Consider the following 18,563-nt stretch of genomic DNA (forward strand, 5'->3'; position numbering starts at 1 on the left):
GCCTTGACCTGCATTTCTAGGAGAGTGCTAATAAAAGGGAGATTAATCTTGTAAAAGAAGTATCTGTATTTCAACTGCACATTGTGATATTTCCACCCAACACATGGACACAGCTGTAGCCCTGACCAACCAGCATTCATTTTCCCCACTGGTTGTCTCACTATTTTTGTTTGTTTCAAGCATTTACATAACACACCAGCTCACCACAAGGAATTCTCCCTCTGGGTTTTAAGCCAAAAGAGAACCAGCAAGTCAAATCCATTCCCTCATACTGGGCTAAATTTGCTCACTGGAACATGCAGATCTCAGCATATTAACAAGTATTTCCCCCAATATTTACCACTGACAAGTTGCACAGGTGGCATCATTTCCTAGTTATATTATGATTTCCTTTGTCAACCGAAGTATTTGGGATTCCTCTAATTCTGTTTGTTTTGCCCTATGTTGTCTAGCTCTTATTTCACTTTGCTCCCCACAGCTCTGTACCTGTAACTCCCCACTCTATCCTCTCTCCATTTCACATATTCCTTTCCCTACATCATCACTAAACCACCGTTTCCTTAGTCCCAGCCTAATTCTGCCTTCACACTTTTTTTTTTATTTAGACACATCCTCACTTCTTTTTTCCACAAGCTTATTATTGCTGTGCTAGTCACTCTGACAAAAGCCTTTAACTCCCATGATTGGGAATCCATTTGGCCGTCTTTAGCAAAGCTAAAATTCTAAAAATAATAAAATACCTGAACACCAAGGAGCTATGACTTCCTAAGCTGACATCAAAAACTCAACCTCTGCCCAACATCAGCCATGTAACCCTCACTGCAAAAAAGCCAATTAGAACTGCAAGGAACAGGGGTGGTGCACAGCTACCAGAAGAGAGGCTGGATGACACTGTGGTGAGGGCATTATTCATATTTAACTAGGGAACATCTTCATTTTTTCCAAACCTATCAGAACCAGTTTCTATTACCAAAGAATCCACATCTAGCTCATGAAAAACTACAAAATATTCCATATACAAATCATTTAGCATGTCTACATGGTAACAGCTCAAGTTTGTCAGATTTCTGCACACACAGAGCTGTTTCCTCTCCATCACCACCTTCTCTGCAATGATCTGGTAGCATTCCTGGTGTCAGCAAGTTTGTTTTCCTACAGATAATAAAGTGCTCCCACTGGCTACACAGGCATTGATAGAAGAGAAGAAGTTGGAAGCAAAGAATGAATCCAATCTCCAATCCAAAATACCCACAGCTCAATCACCTTCCTCAATCCACAGCTTTTCTCTGTACCTCCTTACAATTCACTGTAAAATAAATATTTAAGTAGTAACACCTGATACAAGCTACCAGGAGAGCAGTGTGAGTCTGCACAGCAAACAGAGTTGAGTGAGACAGCTTTTAGTGGTAATACTCAAAAGAAAAAATGTCTTTTTATTTCCCGGTTCATCTCACCGGAAAAAGATTAAAGATTCAGAAATTTTTCCATCATGAAGATCTAGAACTCAATAACTCCTGCAATTGAAGGATTTGATCTCAACATTTGTTTCAAAATCAGTAAAGGCTGCTACACAAAGTATTTCTTTTCAAAAAATCTATAGATATTTATTGAACAAATAAGAAAGCAGTGGAAGTTTTCATAATCAGATACTACAAAATATCTAAATTTTTAAAAGGTTATCTACAGGATTGAAATAATTCAGCTCCAGACAGCAGATAAAGGAAATAGTTTCACTGGCATTACAAGCAGGCAAGGAATGACAGATTTAGACAAACTACAATAAACAAACATCTCTTAATTAAAAACAACGGGAGTACAAAGATTGTTCTTCTCACTTCGCTTGTTTTAGTGGAGCCTTGTTAGGAGCAGGTGAGCATCTCTTGTAGAGAAGGAGTAGCAGCAGTGGTCTAAGTGGACCTGCAATAAATAAACTCTATTTTAGGAAGAGTATTTAGAGCAATCATTAGCAGGTAGAACATTCACCATGCTAGGAAAGCAGAAAGCCAGCTTTCACTTGTACCAAGACGCAGAATATAGGAGTTTAATGATGAAAAAAGTGATCTTTATATAATATGGCACCATCTTGATGCACTAAGAATGCATTGTGCAGAAACACTGTGACTCAAATTAACATGCAAAAAGATCACAATGGAACTGCCATTAGTCTTCTGTCCTAAGTAACTTATTTTTAGAATAAACCAGAGATGACTCACACTACTGAACCACTAAAATATACCCATCATTCTTAGTGCCCTAAGGTTGGCACAAGCAACTTGTAAATGTCAGAAAAGCATATAAACCTCGTTAATGTTTGCAGAAATTCATTTAAAGATAGAAACAGGTCCAAAAAGATGCCTGTCTAAATGCATTGCAATTACGTTACAATTATTTTCCAAATACACAGATATGCTCTGTCTTTTCTCAGCTCATTACTGACTCAAACAATTTGCCCTTCTGGGATCAATTGTTTGCTAATAAATAATTGTTTACAGTCACAAAATGATATTAAGGAGTATTCTTATTAGTTTTCCTTCTACAGCCTAATAAGATTCCAAACTAGCTGATTCCCAAGAGTCTAACCTTAACCTTGCTGTGTTTAACAGCCCAGGAAATGATGAACCATCTGTTTCAGAAAATAATGGAGGGCCAAGAGGAAATATTGTTTAATTGTAGATTAACCTCCTTGTACAGCAGAATGAAGCATGTACAGAATTAGCAACTCTAACTAGCAATGAATTAAAAAAAAAAACCTAAAAGCAGTTCTTACTATTAGAAAACAAACAGGAGCAAGTATTCTTTTATCAACTTTGAAAAACACAACAAAATAAAACAACTCATAAATATATGTAACAAGTACAATCTGATTTAAAAAAAATTAATTATCATATTTGGATTTTTTCTACTTGAGGAACTCTGAGAAATAAATACTAAAACAGTTCTGGCTTGATTTTTCTAGGAGTATCAAAATTACTTTAAAACCAGTATCTCCAAGTGAGAGATGTGGAAGATATACAATAATGAATATCTCATCTTTGTAGGTATAAAACAGCTGCTCCAAAGCAACAAAAAAGTTACTTAAGGGAGTGGAGGGAAAGATCTTGAGGTTTTAAACTCAAGAAATTTGATCATTTATGTATCTGCTTTCACAGCCACTTTTAATAATGGAGACAACCTGATAAGGTGTAAGACAGATTGAGTACTAGAAGAGAAAAAAATCTAACAGTGGTAAAGCACAGGAATTTGAAAATAAAGCCAACTGCTCCTGTGCCTCCATCATTAAGGGCAGCACAATTCTGCACTGGGATGGCAATTTTTCTATGTAACATTGATGCCAAAGCAAGCTGAACAGAATTTTTTACCTCCATCAATCAGTTTGCCTCGTTCTGACAGCAACAACGACAGAAAAGTGTGTTATCAAAGGGCTGCAGCCAACTCCAACACGCAGGAACTGAGAGAGCTTTCCCTTGATTTTACACAACCTTCCTAGAACAGAATCTAAATTCACTGCTCACTCTGACAGCTGGGTGCACACTCAGTGTGACAGATTGCATTCATTCCAAGTTTTAAATATCCAAACACGGTAACATTTACTCCAATAAATTATTCTTGAATTCTTCACTCAATTCCTGAAGCAATGAGCTCGCAATAACTCTACAGCTTCATATAATAGCACCTATTGAAAGAGGATAAGAGTTTGACATTCTTCTCCCACTAAACAACCAGGCACAATTTTATCCATCAGCCGTCTATCAACCTACGGATATTGAAAGCTTGGGCGAAGGAGATAACATCAAACCCAGCCCTACTGTCAAGCTGCGCTATCTCCTGCCATCAATAATACTATTCATGAATTTAGGAAAATTAATAAATCTTGGGGTGGAGGCTCAGCGAGCCTCAAGAGCAGGTGAGGCAGACACTCACTTGGGCTTTGTCTCGGCGTCCGTCACTTGGCGGATGTAGATGCCGTCCTCGGGGTGCTCGATGTCGTCCATCTCGTACATGTAGGAGGAGGCGATGGCCAGGGTGGTGCCGTCGTTGCTGAAGGCCAGGGAGGCAATGCTGGTGGGGTAGCGGTGGAACTGGCACAGCCTCTTCTTGTTGAAGGGGTCCCAGATGTTCACAAAGCCGTCGGAGCCGCCTGCGAGTCAGGGTTTCGAAAAGTTATGGTTGAGGAAAAGAATAAAACTGAAGAGATGCAGCACAGGGAAAAAAGAGAACTACTCGTAATTACTTTGTCAGGAAAAACACAGGGTTGATTCATTCAGTAAAGAGCACAATGAGCATTTCCCAAACTCCCTGTTAAAGCAGTTAACTGGAGAAAAGACTGCAATACAATTTTACCTCATGGCACTCTAAATTCTAAGAAAGTGGTAAGGCAGAAAAAAATTTCCTAAGTAAGATTCTCACTGCATCATTGTTTTAAGCTGACAGTGAGACTTGTGATTACATCTGAAGCTGACAGTGAGACTTGTGATTACATCTACAGGTCCAAACACAAGTTTGTGTTTGAGGGAAAAAATATTAAGAATTAAGAATTCTCACAACATCAATGATGGCATGAATACAATTTAAATGCTTAAAAAGTCAGGGCATATGAAGTAAAGGCAGATCTGTTTACATCAAAACTAAAGGAACTGAGGCAAGTGCTGCAAAGAATTGAGTATTTACCTGTAGCAAACGTGTTGTGGACATTATGGAAAGAAATGGCATTAACTGGATAAATCTGCTCAATGTTATTCTCCTTCAAACGGTGACATTTGAATGCATATTTCTTCTTCTGGATTTCTGGGCTTGGATCCAAATATTCCACGGCTACACGACCTTCAATAGAGCTTAAAACATAACCCTAACAAGAAAAAAAAAAAATGGAGCTACATGTTTTAGAAGTTTACAACTGCAGAAAAGACTGCAATACAATTTTATTTCATAGCCTTCTAAATTCTAGGAAAGTGGTAAGGCTTAGAAAAAAAGCTTTGTAAGAGAGATTCTCATTGTATCATAGCTTTAAGCTGACAATGAGACTTGTAATTACTTCTGCAGGTCAAGAAACAAGCTTGTCTTTGGGGAAAAAAATTTCAAGAGATAAGAACACCTTGCATTTGCTCACCTATTCCCCAAGGCCTAAATATCTGAAATATGAGAGATACTCACAGGACTATTTAGTTTCAGAATTACATTACATTAAAATTAGTTCAGAGCTTTATTCTAACAACTAAACACTCAAGCTGAAATAGTATTTTCAGTGAAACTTGATTACGAGTTGTGTTCACTTATCCAGTTAATTACAGTCCTGACTTGGAGCAACCTGAGATGCTTTTATTATCACTTTTGAGTTAAGTCCATAATAGATCTTTTCAGAAATAGGATTGCAATGATATCTAGCTATAACAAGGCTCTTTAAAATCCATCATACAATACAATCTGGAAGATCAGCTTGTTTTACTATAACTAGAACTGAAAATGGACAAAGCATTCATGCCAGTTCAAGAACAAGTAACTAGGTCTTGCAATTCCTGTACTATCACTCTGTACAGAGGAAAATTCCCTTACAAATTAGTTTGGCAGAGAAAGGCAATCTTCTTGCTTTCCTTGAAAAAAGAAATACCACAGACACACCACGTTAACTTGCACAGAACAGCTGTAGGAGCACCTGAATTGTACAATTCCCCCTGGATAATGGATCCAGGGTTCTGCAGTGCATGCCACAGAGAGAAAAAAAAGAAAAATATATAAATGACATTCATGCAGTTTTAATCCTGCCCCTGCTCAGACTGTTCAAGAACCCTGGGTTACAATGCATAAAAGATGCTTAGGAACCACCAATTCTGGCTTTTTCTCTTCTACTGCAGCTGGGGAGGGGAAGGATTTTTTTTTAATTACATGCCAGCAGTGTTCATTAAACAGTTTATTTCTAAAACTGAGACAAATCTTGAGGAACAAAGCAACAACATAATATGCTTGTAAGTCAGTGGCAAACATTGCTAAGCTGCACTAAAAAGAATTAATGTACCCCAGGAAGTTTCCCCCCCTCCCAAAGTTTGATTACAAAACACACCCCCACTGAAAAACAAACTTGAAAATAAAGCCCCATTTCCCTGAAGAACATTCAGCAGCAATGTGACTGCTGCACTGCTCCCATACCTGTTTGTTGGGGAATGCTCTGATGCAGCGGGTCTGGTACTTCAGGCTCGATTCCCTTCGCTGCTGAACGTATCCCATGTTCCTCAAATCCCACACCAGCACCCTCCGACCTGCTGTGCCCACAATCAGTCTGTCCCCAGACACAGAGAGGGTGTAGACCTTCCAAAAACAATATTTACAGTATTTAACAGTGATGTTAGCCTGGAAACCCCCCTGCTCTCTGTACAGAACAAGCTGTCAGCAATGAGCACTAACACAACTGGTGACATCTCCCATGGAATGCTCAGCAACAGAATTCCCTTCAGCTTTCATTTAGAACCCAAATTTGGGACAAGCAGCAGGAATGTGCAGCTGGACAGTGAGAACACCCTGATGTAACATTCAAAAGCTCAAAAACTATTCCAGGCATTAAATTTACCGGAATTAATGGCAAAAGGAAAATCCATACAAAGGAACAGGAGGGGAAGTGCTGGATATTGGAATTAATCTTGGCTTGGTTTTGCATTCCCACTGTCAGTTCATGATCCTGCAGTTCAGTCTTCCAAAACCACATCACACATTATCTTCTGTTTTCCTCCACCTGGTAACCAAGTATTTTTATTTATAAACTGAATATTTTGAGTTGAGCTTCATGTTAATAAAATAAATTGTTAAGAAATCACTAAAAAAACCACATTACTTTGTGTACTTTAATAAAACTAAGTGAATTTGAAGAAAGTAATATGCTTGACATGTTTAAAAAAGATAATGGCTTGTAATTTTAACTCTATCCCAAAACTTGGCACAGTGGGAAATTTTGTCTTATCAAATTTCATATGAAAATATTTAGTGCATGAATTGTTGTTTCCAGCTATTGCTTGGGATGCAGTTCATTCAATACATTAAAAAAAAAAAAGGAAAGATGTTTAGCCAAAAAAAACCCTGTGCAATGGAATGAATTCCAAGTTGTTGATACATAAGCAGATGGAATCCAGCTACCTACAGCTGCCACTGAGCTGCTAACAAGAGCAAATGATGGGAATGAATTTTTTCCAGTGATCAACTGCAGCCAAACACATAGGAAACAGATCTTGGATACTCTTTAGATCAGGAATTAAAAGTGGAACAGATCTGGTATCCTGCCAGAGGGAATCAGTTTGCTTTTGGCACCTGTGCTTGGATGATTTCATTTGGTTTCACTTTGTGGTTCTCTGATGAAGCCCAACAAAGCTGCTTGGTTCTGGTAAGACTGCACTGAAACATCACACACAAGTTCTCTTCATTTGCTACAAATAGGTTTTCAAAAAGTTAATTTCTAATAAAAAGCTAAGCAGACAGGTGTGTATGTATCTATATATAGATAAAAAAGCTTCCTTTAACCAATCCTCATCCACTCAGCATGCTTTCTTCTCTAAAATATGATTACTGAACTCTTAAGACTGAGATTTTAAGATGGGAAAAGTCTTAAATATTCACACAGGAGTTGCCCAAAATTTCTGATAATCCCAAATACTCCTAAAAAGGGCAACAAAACTTTGAGCCAACAGTAGTTACACCTTTTAACAAGACAGTTTTTTGTTATTGATTTAAAAATCCGTCCAGAAATATTCATAAACACTATATAAAATGTGTTTGTGTACACACAGGGAAACAAAGGCATAAAGAACATTAAATATCTTAAATCTTCTTCACAAACTGATGTCACACCTGTACAGTGAGTGTTCTTTCTCCACCACACAGCCATAAATCAAATGAAACCGTTGTCATGCAGTGGAGTAGGTGTACACATTCATCAAAGGCAGCATTAAAAAAATGACATAATGAACCTTGTGAACCAATAAGCAGCTTGATTCACTGGGGCTGTCCATTATATGATATTCTGTCAGCAATTTATCACAGTTCTTTACATGCTACATACATCTATAAATCAAAACCAGAAATAATGCAATTACTTTATTCTGCACAAAGGTCTGGCCAGGAGTAGATCCAGCTCTGCTGGAACAAAAGTAAGAGCTATTTAGGGGCAAAGGGAAGGTAATGATGGCTCATAATTAGGACTTGACAATAGGATGTCACAGTGCTAAATGAAATTTTTAAAAGGTACAGGCAAAAAAAAAATCATATGTAAAATTATCCAGCAAGCCAGCCTGTGTTTAGGAGTCTCTGGAAAAAAAAAAACAGGAATTTCTGTTTAATTCTTTCAATGACACTGCTGTAAGCAGCATGAGAAGTTAACACATCATATGGCCATCAGAAAAAGCTGGAGACATCATCACATTTTATCTTATTTCTTTGAGTCTCCCATTATCACAGAGGTTTTCAGCTTTAGGAGAATATCCAAATTTACTAGGCATTAATACAAAACAGGAAAATCACAAAACAAGCAATTCTGTTCAATTTTTTGAACACAAGTAAAAACCAAAAATATTATTTCAGGCAACATAAAATACCTCCTACAGAGATATTTTTCTGTGCAAATTCCAAAACAATCAGACCTTAGGACTGCCGGGGTCTGACATACCTAAAATCTTAACATTTAAGGAAATCAACTGTGCATTTTACAATGAAGCCAAGATGCTTGGTTTTCCTCCAAATTTATTTTTAATTTTAAGAAAGCAATCCAGCACAAGCACCAAGAATTAAGGAACATTGAGGAAAAGCTCAAAGCCCTCACCAATGTATTGCCAAAATGGCAATACACCAATGTATTCCCAAAAATGGCAATACATTCTGAATACCAATTTTTAAAAATGCTACACTTCCACTCAGTTTAAAAACCATTAAATATAACTTCACAGATTCAGCTCAAGGCAGTGTCCTGTGGTGTTTCAGTCCCAGGATGCATTATTAACACCTGGAATGCAGCACTTACCTTTTCAGGCTGGGAGAAGGTTCCTGCATTACAGGGAGTTCTGGGATCCCAGAGTTTGACAGTTTGATCCCAGCTGCCAGTCACCATGACATTCACTTCTGGACAATACTCCACACACCTGATAGGAGCATCGTGGGCACCAACAAGGTTTTCTGTAAGAAAACACAAGATTTTGCAATTTTACTGTCTCTACAAACAGTCAGAATGTGTGGAATAAAGAATAAAAAAAGAACACAACTGCAGCACAAGCATTTCCTGGCATTCTACAGGTGCATTTCCATGCCAGAAGTCACTGTAAGGATAGTTCAGCCTTCAGAAGCATAACTTTTGCAAAGATCAGGATTGTTACATTTAAATTTATGTCTCTTGAGCTTAGGATTAAAGAATTTTAGGCAGTCACTGAGGGATCTTTACAGGTATAAAGCATCAACTGGTATCACACTGACAAACACACTAACACAGAAAGCCACCTAAGCTTGTGTACATCAATAATATGACAAGAAAAAGCCATGAGCACCTTAATAAAAATATTAAAACACTTGTTGGAAGTCAGGTATGGCAGAATTATTTGAGCTTTTTAGTACCATTACTGCACACACTGATTTGTCAAGCCCTGGCTATTGGCAGGTGCTGGTGACTGGCTGAAATTTGCTTTTCTCTTTAACACACTAAAAACACACAAAAAAGTGAGACAAACTAGTTCCATATTTTGCACCAACAAGGCACTGGAACTGGTACTTTCAAGCAATGTTTTCCTAGAAAAAAAATGTAGCACAAGGCCATGATTGACAAAGCAAAAGCTCTGTACATCCTCTGCCACGAAAGATCATTCTAAATACACCCAAACCACAAACCTCTGAAAAACAACAAGCTCAGTTTTAGTTCAGCTTGGCCACTTCCCCCTACCTGAGCCACTGAGCCTATGGCAGAGCAGGATTATCATCAGAAAACCAATTCAAGGCATCCTGCAAGCAGCCACCAAACCTTCTGGCAATGCCAAACCCTTCCAGATTTTTAGGTGGGCCTTGTTAGGGTCACTGGTTATTCACTGATCAGATACTTAAGTATCCCCACCTAAAGAAGCTGAAGAAGATTCTGTGCATGTGAGTACATAAATCTGAAGCTCAGGCCAGGTGCTGACAGCATTTAGAATTCAACCTGCTCACCTTGGTCCGTGTTTAAGTCGTGCATTTTCAGTTGCTGATCCAGCCCCCCACTCCAGGCATGGGTAGGATCCTACAAAGCAATAAAATTTATCTTGTTAAGTTTCCATGGCTGCTCTGCATTCAGCATCCTAAACTCCTAACACAGGACTTGCTTTCAAGAGCTTTGGGAAGATAGGAATTCAGACACAAATGTTAAAGTCTGACCCAGATTTAAGCAGACAGAAGCTTTACAAAATGCTTAAGTGAATTTCTTTAGTTTAGAAGTAAAACAAAAATAAATTTTAAAAAGGCAGATAGAGGCTAGACCAAATAACTTCCCCTTCTTCATACTTTAAATGACTGAGAACCCATCTAGATGCAGGATAATCCTAAAACTGATTTAGAAGGGAGATACCATTTGAGAACCTGAGTGTTAATCCACAGTACAGCATCAGCCACACGACAAAACATTCAGTGAAAAAAAGCACAGGTAGGCCCCCTCTTTAATTTCAGGAACTGACAATTTCTCATACTTTGGGCACTCTACAGCTGTAAAATAATAATTTTAAAAGCCCTCCCACACTTACATAAAAAGCACAGTCCAGGACAGCCCCTGAATGCTGATATTTGAGTCTCATGGTGTTGGCAGGAACATCATAGAGCCGCACAGTTGTGTCCCAGGATGAAACGAGCAGAAACTGAGATGTGTTTGGACTAAACTTCACTGATGAAATCCCATCATCTGGAGTTTGGTTGAGCTTGAACTCGTTTGATCCCGTCATCTGCAGACAACAAGGCACAGAAGCAATTTTAATGACTAAAGAACACAGGCCTAGCAAGGGAACAAGACTGAGCCCTCTGAGAGGCAGCCCAAAGCAGACCTCAGAACTTCACTGGCTTTTACACAGAACAGGTTCAGAACACCCAAATTTCTCCAAACTAAAATTCAAGATGCCAATCCCTGTCTAAAACCTCAATAAATGCCTTTCTCTACAGAGGGCTTTTAAATATCAATTGCAACATGAATAAACAACACAAAAGTATTATGATCATTATTATAAGCTATAAGCTTAGATATTGTTACTTATAAATGTATTTCCCTCACTCTGCTGAGTGTGTGGCTGTGATCTTTGAAGTAAATATTTCTAAGTTATTGTGAACATCAAGAAGTTGCTTTAAGAAACATGTATTAGCAGAAAAAAATGGGATTTGAAAACTCCAGGAAATGCTGATTTGCTCCTGGATTGGTATGACTGTCACATGCTTCCAAGAATTGCAACTGGATTATCTTTTATAAAGTTGTGGGCACTGTGCAACTTTCAGACCTTTAGGCTTCCACAAGTGCTGTGAAATGTGTGCAACAAAAAGCTTTAAGATTGGATGCTAAGAGAGGGGGGAAAACAAAGAGCACGTAAAGAAAGGAAAGTTATGTTTTGTGAAGTGCTGAAACATGGAGTGACCACAGAACTGGGATGTGACCAGAAAAAACATCAACAATTCAAAGAGCAGTGTCTCCAAGGCAAATGCAGCACTCCCAGTCCAGGAGCAGTTTGTTGAAAACTTCCAGGGACAGCAGAAGTTATGAGCTGCAAATTTCAGCAGGAAAACAGCTCAGACCTCACAAGCACTCTGAAAGAAGAAAGTGCTGGTTACACATCCACAAAACAACCACAGCCTCTTTCCAAGGTTTCTCTAGGCCTTCTCAGCACATTCACCTCCTGCTAAAGGGGCAGAGCAGTGACTTAGCTCAGATTTCCTGTAACGCTGTCACAGAATTTGTATGCACAACTGCAAGGTAAGATTGCACCCCTGAGAAAAAATCAGGAGACAAGGAGCAGAGGAACCAAGGGCGAGGTGCAAATTCAGGGCACAGTTTGGTGTTTGTCAGCAGCTACACAATCATCAGGTTGTGTAATAAAGTGAGGAACACACACTCCTGCACTGGAGAGATTTCCTGGGCAGGAGCTTTGCTAAGACACCCTTCAAAAAACACAAAAAAACATCCACTGTGTGAACATAAAGTGCTATTTCTGCTATTGAAGCATGAAGTGAAAGGAAAAAAACCTTTTAATTACAGAGATGCTTCTTTCTGAGCCCCTTTCCTAGCCCTGCTTTGGGAACACTTGGGAAAAGAGAGGCTTGAGGTATTGCCACACATCTTTCCATGGGAATGTTACTTGGGATTCAGCAGCAGCTACTGAGGATGTTTCAGATGCAGGTCCAGAGACACAAAACCTAAAGGAATTCAGAACAACTGAGACAATTAAATTGGACAAGATTATTGCTGTGCCTACTTAGGCCACAAAACTCAAACAAAACATGAGGTACAAATTACTGTATTATTTGAGGCCTGGTACAAATTATTAACCAGCCCAAAAGCAACTCCAGGAGGCAAAGCTACTAACACAAGAAACCTGGAAAGATGTCCCAAAGATATTTTTAATCCAGAACAATGTTCATAATATCAGAATTTAAGTATATCCTGCCTCTTAAAAAAAAAAAAAAAAAGAAAGAAAGAAAGAAAGAAAGAAAGAGGACCCAGAGCTCCACATTTTCACAAAAAACACAACCAGGATTCCAAGCCATAGTGCCGTGCCCACCTCAAACAAAAGTCCTGGTAAAATGTTGAGGAAAAAAACTTTTAAATATTACAGAGAAAGTACATGCTGCTGATATGGCGATTCTGACTTAACCACAGGGTTCAGTTTGGCAAAAAAATTGGGGGGGGGAAAAGAATTTTTAGTGAGCAAGCAAGAAACCTGTGCTTTTCTAGCTCCTCTTGGCACAGGTCACTGAGGAGGAGCTGGAACAAAGCAGAACGCTGCGGCGAGAGCCTCGGGACTCCCCTCCCGCGCTTTTACTCACAAAACACGAAACAAAGTACCGTTTTCATGCTGAACGAGCTCCTCCCGCTGCTCCACGGGCCGCCAAGGAAAAGCTTGCGGAGTCAGGGCAGCCCCGAGGCCTCGGTCCCTGTGAGGAGCGCCGGGATGAGGAAACCGCTGCGGGAAGGGAAGAGAGTGAGGAAGGGCCTGGGAAGCAGGCAGGGAGGGCAACGCACCGGGGAAGGAACGCGCGGCCGGGACGGGAGCGCCAGGCCGTGCCCAGGGTCCCCAGTCCCGGATCCCCAATCCCGGATTCCCGGTCCCGGTCCCGGCCTCACCTCAGCCGCCACAGCCGCCGCCCGCGCGCGCGCACTGCCGCCCTGCCCCGCGATTGGCCGGTTCGAACGCGCGTGGCGCTGCGTCCTCGACGTGCGCCGCCAGCCCGCCGCCGCGGGGCGTGCCGGGAGCTGTAGTCCGCCGCTCCCGGGGCTGTGGCGGCGTGAGGGACGCGGTGCCTGCTCCCCGTCCCGCCCCGGCTGATAACGGAGGGGCCCGGGAAGTGCCGCCGCAAAGAGAGGCTGCTGCTGGGCTTTAGCTGGATAAAACCCGAAATACGAGTTATTACCCCTAAAAACAGAGTCCGAAAGGCGGAGCGGGGCTGTGTTCCCGGCCCGGCTGCCGCCACCCCGGGGCTGTGCCTCAATCCCCGGCTGTGGGGCGCGGGGAGCGCGTTCTCCTTCCCCGCAGGGAAAAACTCCTTATTTATCCCGTCGGGTATTTAGTTTCCCTTTTTTTCGGGGGTTTGTTTGTCGCTGTCCTCGTTGCTGTCGCTGTCGCAGCACGGGCCGTGCCCCGGGGCCGGTGGCCGCGGGATTCACCGGCCTGCAGTGACCCACGGGGCCCGTCCGCGATGCCCAGGGCGAGCCCGAGCCCCGCAGAGCAAGGACCAGTCCCCGGCAGCACCGAGCCCATCACCGCGGCTTCCACCGAAACACTCCGAAAAACAGAAAAAAAAAGTCCCCGTTTAACGAAATGCCCCTGATGTCCCCGCCGAGAGAAGGGCAGCGAGCCCCCGCCGGCCCCGGCACGGGCGGACGGTCGGGCCCGGCTGGGATTCCCTGCAGGAAACGAGATAAGGAGCAAAAATTCCACAAATTTGTCCACAACTGGGACAAACAAACCCTCGGCGTTGGGAATCGTTTCTGCTCTCCCGTGCATCGGCCCCGGGCCCTTCCCGGTGCCGGGGTCCCCCTCGGGGACACGCGACCGGGGTGGCTAATTTACAAACGAGGCTTAAAACGCTTTAATTTTTTTTTTCTTTCTTACTTTCTTTAAAAATATTTACAGATCTGAAATAACGCTTTTTTTTCATTAATTTTTTTTTCCCCTTTCCAAGTGGCAGGACGGGGGCCAGCGGGGCTGCCCCCGGGCTCTCCGCGGGCCCGTCCCTCCCAGCAGTCTCGGGGCTCTGTCCCCTCCACCGGGGCGGCCTCAGAGCCCGCACGGAGCCCCCGACGGGGCGGGGGCCGCGGGGCTCAGTAGTCGATCTTGTTGTAGAGGTTGTAGAGCGGTAAGGCCGAGAGGTTGCTGCCGGGGTAGTAGAGAGGGGCGGGGAAGGCGATGGAGCGGGGCACCGGCACTCGGAGGAGGGAATTGTCTCTGAACACCAGCGGCATCCCCACCAGAGTCTGCGCCGAGGCGTGGGCCATGTTGGCCGCCTCCAGCTCGGCCGAGAGCTGCCGTTTCCACTTGTTCCTGCGGTTCTGGAACCAGGTCTTCACCTGGGTCTCGGTGAGCTGCAGGCTGGAGGCCAGGCAGGCCCGCTCCGAGCTGCTCAGGTAGCGCTTCATGTCGAAGGTGGACTCCAGCTGATAGACCTGCGAGCGGCTGAACACCGTGCGCGTCTTCTTCTTGGCGGCGCCGGCCTGCCGGTCCCCGCCGTCGCGCTGCCGCTCCCCGCAGGAAGGCGAGGAGGGTCCCAGCGGCTTCTCCTTCTCGTCCTTACAGTCCTGCTGGGGGGGCGAGAGGAAGGGCCCCCGCTCCCCGCTGCCCGCCGCCGCCGCTCCGCTGCCCTTGGCGCTGCCTGCAACAGAGCGACAGCGCGGGGGTCGCACGGCGGCCGGCACCGGGACCCCCGACGGCCGAGCCCCCCGGCCCGGAGGGAAAAAGCACCGAGGCGAGAGCCCGGGCAGGCACCCGCCGCCTCTGCTCCCGGGGGAACACACAACCGGCGCCGGGGGAAGCCAGCCCCTCCTGGGTATCCCTGTGCCCCGGATGGATGGATGGATGGACGGACGGACGGACAGGTGACTGCGTGTGCCACAGTGAAAGCAGCTGAGTACCAGGCTTTCTATCCGACACGAGCCGGCAAATTTTACTTTACAGCAGCGCGTTTCATAGACCGTTTATTCAGAAATAATGCTAAATAAAATAAAATAAATAAACATCGTTCTTCCCTCTGCCCGAGCGCTGTAATCAGAAGCTAAGAAAACGAGCGTTATCCATCGCACCGCATCCCTCGGGGAAATCAACGCCGGATGGGATGGAAAATATTTTTTTTTTAAAAGCCACCCCATTTTTCCTGGATTCCTTCCTCCCCGCTTCACCCACGGACGGCGCAAACACTCTGTGCCCCGAGAGCAGAGAAGGTGCGACGTGCCCCCGCCTCCCTCTTCCCGGAGCGGGGCCGAGCCCTCCGCGGCCCTGTCCGTCCGTCCGTCCGTCCCGTCCCCGCCGTACTCACCGAGACAGGTGAAGCTCAGGGGCTGGTGCTTGTGGCACGCCTCGGCGGGGCCCTGAGCCTCGGGGCAGAAGCAGCCGCGGTGCTTCCAGCTCTCCTCCGGCTCCTCGTCCTCCGAAGACAGCGAGAGGGTCCGGGCGCGGGCGGGCCAGGCGGGCGCCCTGTCTGCGGCTTCCCGGGGAGGGTCGGCGCTGCCGCTGCCCAGGATGGACTGGATGGTGAAACTGGAGATGGGAGCAGCCGCCGGACAGCCCTTGCTGGGGTCTTCTTTGCTGCTCATCCTGGGTTCATAAGAAAGCAGAGGAGGGAAGCTGTCGCTTTAGAGGGGCCCGGGGTGCGCGGGAGGGGGTGCCCCGGCAGCCTGCGGGGAGCCGGCGGCGGGGCGTGTTTCGGGGGGCGCTCGGGGCGTGCGGCGGGCGGCTCTCCCCGCGCCGACCCAGGCGGAATGCATGCTCCTTCCCCCGCGTCCCTATTGATCTGCGGGCGGCGGGCGGCGGGGCTTCATTTGCATGGAGGTGGCCTCCGCCGCGCCAATCACGGCGGCGGCGGACACGGAAAGTTTGGAAACCCGCGGGCTCCGGGAATGGGGGGGTGCGCCGGAGTTGGAGGGGGGAACCCCCGGCGGGTCCTCGGCGCCGTCGCCGGGGGCTACGCTGACCCCGCGGCCCCGGAGGAGGGCGGCTGGCCGCCCGCCGTCCCTCCTGCCCTCCGCCTCGAGTGGGCGACAGCGACGTGGGCTGAATGGCTCATGCCGGCCGGGGGCGGGGGTGTCGGGATAAACACCTTGTGCATATCCGGGGATCTTTACCCTGCTCCTCATTAAAACCTGTCACGGTGCGTGTTACCTGCTCGGCAGCACTTCCCGAATCCGGGATTCGCGCTGCTGTGCTGCAGCCGCTAACAAATGTCCCACGAAATGCCTCCCGCGTTTGCATCCCCGGGCCTGGAAGCCGCGGGGAGCAGGGAGGGAGGGTACGTGCCGCTGCATTTCCAAATAAACTTTGTCAGGAGTCGGGGCTCTTCCCCTCGGGCTGGGTATAAATCACAGCCACCGCAGCTCTTCCCCCGCCGCTCCCGCCCTCGGAAGGGGAAACCCGCAGGTGGCAGCTGCTGTGTCCCGCCTGTCCCCAAGGAACGTGGGGCCGAGGGCAAGGACCCTGCCAGGACCCACCACCTTCCTTAGAGGAAACAGCAGGAGCGGCAGCTGGAGCCCCAGAGGCTCCCCAGGCCGCGGTTGTGGGGCCTGGAGCCCGAGCCCCGACGGCTGCCTGGCACCGGGAGCTGGGCCCTGCCTCCCTCCCACCGGCGTGGCTCGGGAAGGAGCCCCGGTGACGGGGCCGCTGTGGAAAGCACCAGCCTGGCCCGCGAGTGCCCCCGAGCCCAGCCCCGGGCAGACCCCGCCGCCCTCTCCGCCTCCACTCCCCCGCTTTCTCCGTTTCGACTCCGGAGGGATGAATTCCCTCCCGGGCCCTCCTCCCCGCGGACACCCGCGTCCGTGGCTGGAGCTGTCCCCGCGGAGGGGAGCGAGCGGGAAGCGCGGCTGCAGCTCGGAAATCCTGGTGGGATCCGTGGAAATCCCTTGGTCGCATCCGTGTCCAGGTGCAATACCCTTGGCCTTGGCAGGCGCCGTGGCACCGGGTTTTTAACCCCGGCTTGCCCGAGGGGTGGGGCGGGGGTCTCTGCGAGCTCCAGCTGTTGATTCCTCCCCCCACGGGGCGGTCATTCCTTCTCTCCAGAAATATACCCCCCTCCAAAAATTAAAAAAAAAAATCAAATAGGGGAAAGCAAAGAATGAGATGGAAATATACAAATCAATAGAGACAAATGTCAAGACGTTTTAAAATGACATTTTCATTAACTCCGAGTCACCATATTATGTCCGGTATATTGAATAAAGTACTTATAATATAATTAGGTATAGCGAGATGACGACTGTTACCCAGACCAGCGGCATAATCTTTAACTACTTAACTACTTGATAGACTCATTAATGGACTAATTGATTAGGAAAAGTGTTCCAGCTCCTCCTCTCCCTCTGAGGGGCAGGTGCTGTCCTGTTTTACCACATTAACCTTTTCAGTGCTTTTCAACAGGGTCGCGACACATTACAAATGGTCAGCTTTAATCATGATGTCAGCTCATTAACCCGGAAAGACCCCGCACTGAAATACAATTTAAGAAATCGTCCTTCATCCCGCTCTGCCGCCCCGGCTGGCCCCGCACCCAGACCCCGCACCCCTCCCGGCCCGGGGAGCGGGGCGAGGCGGCTCCGGGCAAAAGCCGTGAGGGGACCTGCCCGAGCCGGGAGAGCCCCTGGGCGCTGCCAGCCCTCGGCTCCCGCTCGGGGACGGGCCCGGAGCAGGGAGGGAGGGCGACAGAGGGGCCGCCCCGCTCCTCCGGCACCCCCCGACGTGACACTGCGGGGGCACCGCTGGCCTCCAGCTGCTCCGTCCCCTCGAAGGCCACCAGCACAGCGTGTCCCTGGCACAGCGTGCCCCTGGCACTGCCCTCCCCTCCCCACGGAGCGGGTGCTGCCCCTGGGAGCCGCACGCGTGGCGTTGGCCGGGCCGAGGGGACGCTGCGGAGTTGGGATGCTGGGCGGGCCGGGAGGGAGCAGCGCTGCGGGCAGCGTGGCACGGCTCGGCCGCAGCCGGAAAACCTCCAGATCTCCCTGAAATCAGTATTTAAGCGAAACTTGGGAAGCTCTGGAGGGAGGGAAGCCAAGCGCATTCTGCGGGATGCCGCTGTCGGGAAGGGAGGAACGGCGGGTCGGAGCGGCCCGGCCGCGCTCTCATTATCATCTGATCAAATATTCATCAGGGCAGGGGCTGCGGGCCGCGGGAAGGGTTTTGCGAGGGGTA

At 46.7% G+C, this 18,563-nt stretch overlaps 2 protein-coding genes across 2 annotated transcripts in view; both read right to left on the reverse strand.

Annotated features, from left to right (window-relative positions):
• Nucleotides 1-1,578: 1,578 nt before the first annotated feature.
• Nucleotides 1,579-13,353, reverse strand: BUB3 (BUB3 mitotic checkpoint protein). Its single transcript, XM_039704348.1, has 9 exons — nt 13,301-13,353; nt 13,022-13,139; nt 10,725-10,919; nt 10,159-10,228; nt 8,993-9,144; nt 6,142-6,300; nt 4,669-4,846; nt 3,922-4,138; nt 1,579-1,917 (listed from the first exon to the last, which is right to left on the reverse strand). The coding sequence occupies exons 2-9, from the start codon at nt 13,028-13,030 to the stop codon at nt 1,908-1,910; spliced, it is 990 nt and encodes a 329-aa protein (XP_039560282.1). The 5' UTR covers nt 13,031-13,139; nt 13,301-13,353; the 3' UTR covers nt 1,579-1,907.
• A 981-nt stretch (nt 13,354-14,334) lies between these two features.
• HMX2 (H6 family homeobox 2) overlaps nt 14,335-18,563 on the reverse strand; it is a 6,339-nt gene continuing 2,110 nt past the window's right edge. The window contains exons 2-3 of the mRNA XM_039704341.1: nt 15,706-15,983; nt 14,335-15,045 (exon numbers count right to left, since the gene is read on the reverse strand). Of these exons, the coding sequence (XP_039560275.1) occupies nt 14,498-15,045; nt 15,706-15,982 (825 nt within the window). The 5' untranslated portion in view covers nt 15,983 and the 3' untranslated portion in view covers nt 14,335-14,497. The remainder of the gene's footprint in view (nt 15,046-15,705; nt 15,984-18,563) is intronic.

The sequence above is a fragment of the Passer montanus genome, unplaced genomic scaffold (genome assembly GCF_014805655.1).
Source record: "Passer montanus isolate IOZ18808 unplaced genomic scaffold, ASM1480565v1 scaffold172, whole genome shotgun sequence".
Classification (NCBI taxonomy): domain Eukaryota; kingdom Metazoa; phylum Chordata; class Aves; order Passeriformes; family Passeridae; genus Passer; species Passer montanus.